Raw genomic sequence first — 12,160 nt, forward strand, 5'->3', positions numbered from 1 at the left:
ATGTATAGAAACAGAATCCCTGTCCTCAACAAAAGAAGCAGTCTTTGGAGGAGCGTTAGAGGCATCATTTACAGACATCCCAGATTCTTTTGCCTTCTCTTTGGCAATCCTCTTTCTACACTTTGTGATGTAGTGACCTAGCTTCTTACAGTAATGACATTTGCCCTTCTTCTTGGGCTGTCCATCACTTTTCTTGGTATCCTGAGATGAACCACCATCACCTGAATTCTGATTTGAACTCTTTGGCTGAGATTTGCCTTTTCCCTTTTGACCTGTAGTAAATGCTTGTTCAGCACTTGTGTTCATATTCATATTCTTCCTCATTTGCTCTTCTTGTAGCAAGAACAAGCTACCCATGACCATGAGGCGAGCACTTCACGTGGATGATCATTCATGGATCATGATTCATGGGCCTTACTACTTAGCTCTAGCCTCTAGCCTCTAGTCTTCAGCACTTTTTTGTCATTGACTCATTTGAGTCCGTCCTTGTATTTTGCCTCCTTAAGGCTCCTGAGTCCTGACTCTTGAGTCATGACTCATTTTGTATCTACTTAATTATTATCTTTGACTCAAAATCTTAGCATTTTAGTGTAAATTTGTGCTCATTTTGATGTGCTTCCAAAGTAGAATAAGTGCAGAGTAGAAAATTTTTTAAAAAAATTATTTTTTGAGTGCCGTTCCCTCCCCCGTCCCCGTTCCCTACTTATGGCCGTCCCCCGTCCCGTCCCCGTCCCCGTCCCCCGTCACCGTCCCCCGTCCCTTGTGACTATGAAATGAAGGCTTTCAGTTGTTAGGGTTAGGGTTTGGAGGTACTGCAAACACAAACGTGGGGAAGCAGAGAGAGAACACGACTCTTGTTGTGTATTCAGTTGATAATATGAAGTACAATAGCCACATAATAAAGTGACCTAAAAGATGTGTTCACATGTCCGGCCATTAAATGTGCCGGGTGGACCAAAACACTTATAAACTGTTTATAAGTGAAACTAAGCTAAACTGGGGGAAAAAACCTCCACTAACTAAAGCAAAAAGTGCCCTAGTAATCTACTGATGATCACTAGCACTCCTCTGGGTGCATACACAGCATAAAACCCAACACGGGATTCATGGATTGCATCTTCTCCTCCGCACGTAGGAGGTTGCTTGACTCAGAGTTCGTAGATGACACAGCGACTCTCCTTTTAGAAGATGTGGGGAATCTCCAGAGATTCGTGGAGGTGATCAAGGTTTTCTGTCGCATCAGGATCACGGATCAACTGGCACAAGTCGTATGGTTTTTGGGTAGGCTCAAGCACCCGCCTCGACTTGGCGCCTAGTTGAGGCTTTCGAGTGGATCCCGAGGGGCACTCCAGTTCGTTATCTTGGTTGCCAGGTGGGCATTAATATCTCCCCCGAGAAGCAGCTCGCCATGCTTCTTCTGAGTATTCGGAAGAAGCTTTTATACTGGAGTTCTACGAGGCTCTCCCTACCAGGTAGAGTGGTGGTGGCGAACTAGGTACTTCTTGCCACCATGTGGTACATCACTTCGTGTTGGGCCACCTCTCGGGCATGAATTGGCCATGTACAACGATTGATCCTGAACTTCTTATGGGACGGGAGGCCAGCTAGGGCCAAGGTGGCATGGAGAGTAATCATTCAGCCATGTTGTAGAGGGGGGCTAGGCCTCATTGACCTTGCTATTCAGAGCCATGCCCTGCTGGGCAAGCTGATTGTTAGAGGACTCCTTGTCGGTGGTGAGCCCTATAAGGATTTCCTATTGGCCCGGATTTCAGCCCGCATCCCGAGTCTTGGGGCCCTTGGCCGTAGAGTGCCAGATGGAATTTCACAGAGATGCGGGCCCGCGGTTTTAGTCCAGCTTTTGAGGACAGATTTGCAGCCAGCTTACTTCGAGCTTGGGATTATCTTAGGCTGGCCCTTAGACAAATAGCTCTGGTAGCCTCAAAGAAGCGGCTTTGGCAGCCTTTGGTCTGGAACCCCATGATCCGTTTACCCAATGGCCACATGTTGGGGGCCCGACCGCAGGTATCATGGGGCGCCTTGAGCATAGAACCAGCTAGGTCTCTTGGAGATTGGATCGCACACAGGTAGTTACCCCCGGAGGTGCAGGAGAGAGGCCTGATAGGGGTCCGAGGTAGAGACAGGCTCAGCATTCATAGTCACATGGGACGCGAAATGGGGACGGGAAACACGGACGAAAAAGATTGAGAATGGCCATTCCCTGTGACTACAGAGTGACATGGGACGGGAATGGAAACGAGAAGATGCTGCCATCCCCAACATTCTCGAGTCTAAAAATGCCCATTCCCTGTGACTGTGTCAGCATTGACATCGACTCAGCTATCCCTCCGGAGTGGTTGACTTTTATCCTAGACCCGGACACAACCCCCCCCCCCCCCCAGTGTGGCTAGGTGTGTTTACCAGACATGATATTCTCGTGGCGGTCCATGGAGCAAATGACGACAGTGGTCTACTCACTTTTTCTATTGGATCCCATGGCAAACAAACTAGGGAGATCCGAGCTCCCCTTAGAGAACTTCAGGGGTTGGTTCTTGCAGAGAGTGAGGGTGATTGGCTTTCGGGTACGGGGGGTGGCACATAGACCCTCTGCCGGCTAAGGTGGTTAGGGAGAGGTTATGGTGACTGGATATGGGAGTGCCGACCTCTCATGCGCCTACAGTGGGACCTGGGAGAGTGGACTTGGCATGACCCCACTAATCGAGAGGAGACTCTGGATGCCCCCTTCTTTGTATATATTGCACGGCTAGGCCGTAGGATCCAGATGCTAGAGATTGATGGCACCCCAGCAGTAGCAGAACATTGGCAGTCATAGGGCCTCTCACAACGTTTCCTTTCAGATTTTTGGAAGAGGCTTTGGGACAGTTTCCGGCCTAAAAAGATCACCCTCTTTCTTTGGTTGATGGCACACAGGAGCCACTCTCAAGAGTCTCAACGACATTGTCTTTGGTATTGCCCGAAGGCTCAGCAGGTCTGGCAGCGGATTCTCCACATCTTCACTATGGACAGGGCCTCGACCCAGATCATTACATGGGGCACTGTCGCTTGGGCCACAGAGGCTGTGGTGGTTAGGGCTTGTGAGGAGGATGGGGGAGGGGTAGCCCTTTAGGTCTCTCACCATAGTATTTTGGCAGTACCAGTCACAACCCCACCTACAGATCACTCGCGACCAGGCTCATGCCAAAGATGGGAGATTTGCAGCAGCATTGCAGATTGGCACATTTGGTGAGCTAGATGTAGCGAGGCCATAGAGGGTACCCATGCTCCGCTTGCAGAGTCCATCAGGATCATTTGGCTCGACATCATTCATACCCTCCGCGGTCAGTGGGGGAAGCTACAAGGAGGTTCTTACCGCATGCGGAAGCGGTGGGAAAGCTTTCTTGAGGCTCTGGAGGCTTGGCCCTTTTCTCACAGATAGAGGTGGTGAACGCACTTGGCATTACAGACCACCTATGTGTCCCCCCCCCCCCCCCCCCCCCCTCCTCTCCTTTATGAGATAGCCTTCTTACAGAGCGGCTAGCCGGAGGAGAAGTGTCTGAGGCGAGTTTGTATCTGGCCCTTTGTGGCTGGTTTTTCATTAACTAATAGAAGGATCTTTTTCCCAGAAAATGAAAATAAAAATTTGCATTTGCTTTCATTAGTGTTCATAGTTTTCCTTGTGATTCTATGATTTCTGCCAGCAATTGGAGGGACAGCAGGACAGCTTCTTGGGCAGAATTCGCAGATTATAAGTCAAATAGAAGCCAACCTTGCTGCTTGCAAGGTGCTCAATTTCTTTCACTGCATGCCTAAGAAATTTGTGGATATGATTTAATCAGTTTCATCAGAAAAATCCTCCGGATTTTAAATCTTTGAAGATTATTTGAGCCTGATTTCTACTTTTGATTGCAGCTTCAGGAGAACACCGATCTGCTTGTGCGGCTTAGAGATAATATAATTGCAATTTTAAACAGGTATGCTTACTTCACACCCACATACAGGTTCCAAAGTGTTGTCTCAAAACCATAGCTTCATATGTTAGATCTAGTGTCACAGCTTCATTTCTAGCATTATCAAGTCTTATTGTGAAGAGAAGGCAGACACCTGAACCAAGGCACCAACCTTGTTACGACATGGAAAAGCAACTCATGCCTCAGTAAAGCAAGGAGACCCGATATTGCATGCTGTTTAAGCTATTATGTTACTCTGTGTTGCATTACTAGATTAGGCGATGTGGCTTTGGATATCCTATAAGAAGTGGCTTCAAGAGCTAGTTTTTGATTCCATTATAACGCATGGGAACAGTGAACTCAAGAGGCTGCTACTAGTTCTTTCTGCCAAGGAGGCATTCAATGATCAATCAGGAGCAGCAGCAACGTATGTCCCTTCTGTGAGTGGCTACATGTCAGTATTAAGTACACACCCAAATCAGTTATCCAATGATCGGCAGCAACATGCAAATAGCAGGCTGTGGCTGCTTGTGAATAGATCCAATCCAAACCTTGCTTCTTAAGAGGCTCCGTTGATAATTAACCTCTAGTAGTCATTCTTGCAATGTGCATATCACCTTATGCATGAAATGAGGTTTCAACATGGATTCATATCGATTTATGAATTCATTCAATTGCTTATATTGTTCTTATACATAGAGAGTTTGAGGATAGACAAGCAGGCTAATCAAGGTGTGATTCTCTCATGTAATCTCTAAAATTGATGATATCCCTTTGCCCCAATGCACATCTCCTTCCTGATCATTTGGTAATTGTTCAACGACAACATGGTCAAGAATGATTGCGTTGTCATTCTCATGAGGCATCTCAACCACAATTGGTTCACACTCTTGCATAGCATAATCTATGGAAATATTAAACTCATGTGCACATAAACTTCATCCACGACAACCTGTGCATGTGGAACCAACTCCATTGCTACTTGTCCTTTGGTTGCAGCTCACAGGCTCCCTCGTGCACAAGTCCTCCTAGAAGGTCCCTTCATAGCCAGTAGACTTTGTGCACTTGCGAACGCATGAAAACAGGTATTCATAGTTTCCTTGGACACATGTGTTGGCCCAGGAGGGGAGGTGCAGCAACAGAGTTAGGGTTTGGCACAGCAGCACACACACAATGTGAAGCAGTTATACTCAAAATGAAGGTGAGATGCAAAAAATAGGATTTCATTGGAATGTGTGGAGCTAGTAGGGCAACTCCATAATATGAATGAGTATGTATCTTTAACTATGCATCTAGCCATTTCCATCAATGACCTATTCTCTCTCTCAGCAACACCATTTTGCTGAGGAGAATATGGCCATAGTAGTTAGGGGGTTGTTTGAAATGGGTTTCCTAAAAGTTTCAAACGCGTTTCAAACGGGTTTCGTAAATCAGCCCGAAGTTTCCTACAAGTATCCTACCTACAGGTTTTTGCATGTACAAAATTTCAAATATATATTGTATAAAATATGTAAAAATAACACTAAATGCATAGAATACATGGAAACATCAATTTGAAGCCTATAGTCTATAGTCTTTGAATCACAAACAACACAAACCATATAATCATCCATCATCAATGTCAAACCATCCATGACACTATCACGACTCACACTACATATATGTTAAAACTTGTAAGTTTGAAGTGTTCATGTCACATCAATGATCATACATGAATCATGATGAATCAATAGTCATGGCCCAATGCCCATAAACAACACATAATAAATCATGATAAGCCACATGGCTCATGGACAATGGCTCAGGCTCTCGACTCTCAGCCTAGCTAGTAGCTAGTCCTGCAAGTCCTCAATCTCCTCATCCTCATCATCGTCAGGTTCAAACACACTGTGAGAATCTGAATCAGATGTGGAGGAAGACTTAGCTGCTGCTGCACTCGCCTCACCTGCTGCACTGTGGAACTAGCACCTACTGTTGTAGATGAATGTGCACGACTAACATGTGTAGGTGCTGTGATCCCCTCATATAGCATGGCATAAATGTCACGCTCCTCTCGAGGAATCTCTGGGACTTCTTTCACTTTCTCAATGTTGATTTTATCAACATTGACTTGGCGAGGCTCGAAGGGATTGCCTACCTGCTCAATTAGGCGGAGGTTGCAATGACAAAATACCAACCGCTCTAATTGAGTAGTGGACAATCGATTCCTCTTCTTTGTATGGAAGAGGGCCCAAGTGCTCCAATTCCTCTCGCAAGGACCCGAGCTACAATCCTGTGATAGGACTCGAATGGCGAGGGATTTCTGTCATAATTCATGCAACAAAAGAAGTTGAAGCCCTTATTAGAAATAACTTATAAGTATACTACAAGTGGATTCTTATGCAAGATTCAAGAACCAAGAGTCAAGACTCACCAAGTGAGGGGTGCTGATGCCATATTTCTCCCATCATGACACTGGCTGTAGTTGTGTCTCCCGCATTTTTGCTGTCACTGAACCAAATTTAAAGCTACCATTTCGGAAAATAAGTAGCTCATCCTCCAGCTGCCTTAGCAGGTCCACATCCCCTCGTGTATCTCTGGATGTACTGCTGCCATCCATCCTCAAGCTCCTCATTATTGTATTGCTCCTCATTTCTCCAAAGAGGATGCAATATGTGAGCAACTGCATGGATTGGTCTATGAAACCAATCCCATCGTGTGTTCCACACGGCTCGGATATCTTGAACCCTAAAAAAACAGCCATGAAATGTATACAGTATAATGTCATGACTCGTAAACATGATATTATACAAGATTGAAGAATCAAAGAGACTAAGAGTGCATGCATAATGCAGCATACCTCTCTGTTGATAAGACAATGCAGTGGTTCAAAGCTTCACCAATTCTATCCATGAACTCGTACAGGAGTCCTAGAGTGTTGCCCTCCATGTCCGTGATGCGAAGAACACTATAAATAGGCTAAATGGTCTTTATGAGAGCTTCAGCCTCTTGCCACCAAGTGTCTCTCATGACAACACATACAAATGCAATGGCCTTGGGACTATCACGATCATCCCAAGCTATCCACTCCCTGGAAACCACTATGCGTAGGAGTCCATGGCGGACTCTCACCAGCCTCTCAACCACAATGAATGTGTATGCAAATCTAGTGGTAGAAGGTTTGAGAAGCTCTAAGTCATTGTGTGCCCGATACATAGCAAGCACCTTTGGCCTCTTTGTCACAAACTTTACCATTATGCGAGAGGTCTCAAAGATGTCTGACACCCAACCTATCTTTGCCACATCCTGTAACTTGGTTGAACACAATGCTAATCAATACACTTAAATACACTAAGATTTGAAGGACACTTGCTCATATACAAGAAGTAAATTGCTGAATTGACAAGAGACACACAATGAGCCGGAACGGCCAACTCCTCCCTTGAGTAAATTGTATTACTATTGGAGAAATTCAATACATAGCTTCACGGGCATCCATTGCCAAATCCTCCATGCCAATGCATATGAAATTCAGCATTTAGAAAACAATGGTATGTCGATGTAGATCACCAAGGAGCTGCCTTGATGCCCGGCCCGACATCAGTGCCCATATTCTTTACCATTGGCTCTATGTTCTACCAAGCAAGGTAGCAACATCTTCAAGAGCACATAGGACAAGAGAAATACTACATAGGGTGGCTAAACAAGGAGTCTTGCCCTTCTACTGAATAAGTAATGGCAACACATTGTCCAATTAGCTTACCAGTCTTCATAGAAGTTGTTGCAAGCGGAAGCTTTCGCGTTGGAAGCTTTAGAAGTGTTGATATCTTCGATTTGCCGCAATCCTTCGCGACAAAAGTCTTCAAGAGGATGAAGGGAACCCTGGGAAAGCTTCCCCTATGGTTCAACTTGAGAAAGGAAGGCTGAAATTAGGGTTTTCAGCAAAAAGACCAAAAATTATAGCAAAAATGAGAGCTGTTTTACTGAATTTCAGTCATTGGGAGTGAGTAGGAGAGTGATTAGCACTTGGAAACACTCTTGGAAGCTTGGAAAACACCCTAGCAAGTTGGGTATGGCTATGGAGAGCTTGGAAATGGAGAAAAATGGTGGAAAAACAGAGTTTTCAATCTCCAAAAATCCTCATGAAGAGAAAACACGAATTTTCTCTTAATAAGTAAGTGAATTGGGGTCCAATCAGGTGAGAGGACATGGGGAGATGCCCATTTATGAGTAAAAAGGGAGGATCAGGTCCTGGACAAGAGTCTTGTCCGCCTCGGGACTTCAGTGAGTGTGAACTTGGAAGCGGTCATAATTTATAAGTGACTTTTGGGCGCCCAAACTTTAATGAAGTGGGAACGCACTCACTTATAAATATTGGCTAAGTCCTAAAGGCTATTTGAGCCTAGATTGGGTAATACTTACCACCTGTTCACATGCCACACAACCATGTCAGCAGACAGTTTCACACGCACGATTCACGGGCGGGCGTCTCCTAGCCCGGAACTACACATAGGTCATGCAGGCATGAAAACAGCATGTAATTTCATTTGCAGGCAAGCACATAAAGATGCTATGCAATGCAGCATTGGCATGAGCAATTTCCGTTCATGAAACCATATAAGACCAAGCGTTTCCAGGCAAGTATATGCGATACCAGACCCAGTGGAAAGCCAATCCTCCAGGCGTTTCCGGGCATGTACACAAAGGCACATGTCCCAGCGGAAAGCCAAGTCCTCCAGATATTCCGGGCATGATAACGTCAAGTCCCAGCGGAATATCATATCCAACTATACAGCATGACACGTGTCAATCACATGCATAGGCACATTCCATAAGCCATGGACACCAATCCAATATGTACATAGTGTGAAAGCAAGAATGAACCATTTGGGTGGCCAAATGTTGACATTCCCCCCCGCTTCTAAACTGTTGTCCGCAATTGAAATGCATCCAAATATGTCTGAAGCACATGCGGGCAATCTTTGAAGAACACTTCATCTACCCATATAGTATCAATGGGAAGATAGTTCTTAGACTTCACAAGGTAACTTCTCACAACTTTGCTTGTAGCAAGCTTGCGTTCCTTGTGATACACAATCTGCTCTGGTTGCAAGATCTCCTCAAGCTCATCCACTTCTGGTGAATCCTCACTGACCATATCACTGGGCTCCGGCCCTACATACTTGCGAAGGAGACTCACATGAAAAGCATTGTGTATGTGTCAATGGCTAGGTAATGCCAATCTGAAAGCCACTTCATTGATCTTCTCGATCACTCGAAAAGGTCCATGGTACCTGGTTGCAAGCTTAGGATATGCACCCTCTTTGCCAGGCCTCTTTGCAAGTCTTGCTTTCTCAAATTTCAGCAATACCCAATCATTCTCTTTAACATCCAATTGCCTTCTATGCTTGTCGGCAGTCTTTTTATGCTTGTCTTGTGACCTTGCAATGGCTGTCCGCACCTGAGCAAAAGCAATATCCAAGTCTCTTACATACTTACCAGCTGCAAATATCTCATCCTTTGTGCGAAGGATGGGTGGCAAAACCACCTTACCATAAACAATCTCAAACGGGGCCTTTCCCGTAGATGCATGCACTGTGTTGTTGTATGCAAATTCCACAAGTGGTAAGTATTTCTCCCAAAAAGACTTTTGATCCGCCACATAACATTTCAAGAGATCCAACACGGCTGAATTTGCAGCCTCACTCTGTCCATCCGTTTGAGGGTGATGAGCTGATGAGAAGTCCAATTTGGTGCCCATATTATCAAATAAGGCCCGCCAAAAGAGACTTGTAGTCCTGGGATCTCTATCTCCCACAATGGACTTCGGCATTCCATGATGTTTGAACACTTGTGGAAGATATATTTTACCCATATGCTCAACTTTGATGGTCTTTTTGACCGGCAAGAAATGAGCTTGCTTGCTAAACCTGTCCACAATTGTCCAAATTGCATCATTACCCTGTTGGGTACGTGGCAAGTCCATAATGAAATCCATTGTAATACTTTCCCATGGCTGCGTGGGAATAGGCAATGGCTGAAGCAAACCTGGTGCCTTTTGCCTATCAAATTTGACCTTTTGACAGGTGATACATGTACGCACATGTGCCTCTATGTCCTTCCGCATACATGGCCAAAAGAAATACCGCTCAATCATGTGCGTAGTAGGCATTATGCCTCTATGACCAGCATATGGAGGAGCATGGCACTCATCCAAAACCTTTTGCCTTATGTTAGACACCACACATAGGCAATTATCTTTCATGAGATAACTCTCTTTGATCACATATGAGGCATGTGCATGACCAGCCATCAAATCAGCCCAAAATCAGCATCCATATGATACAAATCACGCATGGTAGACAAGTCCCCATGAGAGACAACCGAGATAGCTGCTACATACGGCTTTCGTGACAATGCATCGGCCACTACATTCTTCTTTTCCGGGGTGTGCAAGATTTGAAAATGAAACATAGAGAGGAAATTGGCTATTCTCATATGCTTCTCTGACAACTTAGTTTGAGTAAGAAAATACCTCAAACTCTGGTGATCTGTCTTCACAGTGAAATCAGTCCCAAGAAGGTAATGTTTCCATATAGTAAGTGCATGAATTACAGCCAAGAGCTCTTTTCTCATATATACCAAGAGATAGCTCCGCATCATGCAACCTATGGCTGTTATAAGCCACGGCGTGTCCCTCTTGATTAAGGACAGCTCCTATGCAATTTCCAGATGCATCACATTTCACACAAAAAGGCTTTTGCAAATCCGGAACGATCAACACTGGACCATGAGTAGTTGCATCTTTCAATTTGAGGAATGCATCTCTCTCTACATTAGTCCATTTGAACACGGCTTTCTTCTTTGTCAAATCATGCAAAGGAGAAGCAATCCATGCAAAGTGCCGAATGAACTTGCGGTAGTAAGAGCATAATCCAAGAAAACTACGGATCTCATGCACCGAACTCAATTCGGGCCAATTCCGAATTGCATCAATCTTTGCAGGATCCATCTGCACTTCATCTTTGGACACAATATGCCCAAGATAATGTATCTCTGACAAGAAGAACTCACTCTTCTTTGCATTTAGGAAGAGTTTATGCTTATGGAGCTCTTCAAAAACAATAGCCAAATGAACTTTATGCTCTTCTTCGGTCTTCGAGAAGACTAGGATGTCATCAAAGAAGACACCTGTAAATTTCCTGTACCCACGGAATATGCGATCCATCATTCTATTGAATGTAGCCGGGGCATTTGTAAGACCAAAAGGCATAACAAGATACTCATAAAGCCCAAATGCTGTCTTGAAAGCAGTTTTGTGTACATCCTCAGGCACTACACGCACTTGATGATATCCACTCTTGAGATCAATTCAGCTAAAGCATGCCGATCCATCCAACTTGTCAAGGATGTCGTCTATGCGTGGGATCGGAAACCGATTCTTGTTGGTAAGCTTATTCAAAGCTCTATAATCCACACACATACGAAAGGATCCATCCTTCTTTTGAACTAAGAGGACGGGTGAACAATATGGGGAAGAGCTTGGCTGAACCAAACCCTTCTCAAGAAGTAGAAAATCCTCATGATCCACATAGCCTTGAATGTGTATGCGCAACTTGCTAAAAATAGGCATGACCTGCACTTCTCTCCCAACAAAGGCAGCCCCTGCTTCAATTTGAGGACCCATGTCCTCCACTTCAATACCCAAAGTAGCTGCCATCTGAGTGGATATGAAATTCTCCGTTGCACAATCATCAAACATAAACTAAGCGGGCTGATTCTTGAGTTGTCCCCAAGCTTTGCATACAACCCTATCTTTGCCCTCATGCATTGTATCCCCTTGCACATCGGGAACCATATGTACCTTGGGCTTCGGTACATTCGCATTTTCAGCTTTATTCTTCGTATTTGGGCATGCTCTTGCCATGTGCTCAGTGTTGCCACAAGTAAAGCATTTGCCTTCACGCATGTATTGCTTCTTCTTCTCAGCACTAAGACCGAAGTTTGCCGGCTTATAAGGGTGCTTTTTAGCAAACTTATTTTCAGCTTTTGGACTTGATTTGGCTTGGTTTTGGTCCCTTTTAGGTGGCTGTCCATCATTTTGCAGGTTTTGGACAGCCCTCTCGTTGCCTTGAAATGAGGGTTTAGCCTTATTGGATCGACTCAATTTGAGTTCCAATTGCTCGGTGGCGGTGGTGGTGGCGGCTGCGATTAATTGGTGTAAGGTATGACCAGGA

At 44.9% G+C, this 12,160-nt stretch overlaps 1 protein-coding gene across 1 annotated transcript in view; it reads left to right on the forward strand.

Moving 5' to 3' along the window:
• LOC147636438 (uncharacterized) overlaps nt 1-12,160 on the forward strand; it is an 81,737-nt gene that overhangs the window by 50,875 nt on the left and 18,702 nt on the right. The window contains exons 5-6 of the mRNA XM_086801877.1: nt 3,696-3,778; nt 3,907-3,968. Coding sequence (XP_086658003.1) covers nt 3,696-3,778; nt 3,907-3,968 — 145 coding nt within the window. The remainder of the gene's footprint in view (nt 1-3,695; nt 3,779-3,906; nt 3,969-12,160) is intronic.

Source organism: Cibotium barometz, chromosome 8 (genome assembly GCF_041138505.1).
Source record: "Cibotium barometz isolate CiBa-2024 chromosome 8, ASM4113850v1, whole genome shotgun sequence".
In the NCBI taxonomy this organism is placed as follows: Eukaryota; Viridiplantae; Streptophyta; class Polypodiopsida; order Cyatheales; family Cibotiaceae; genus Cibotium; species Cibotium barometz.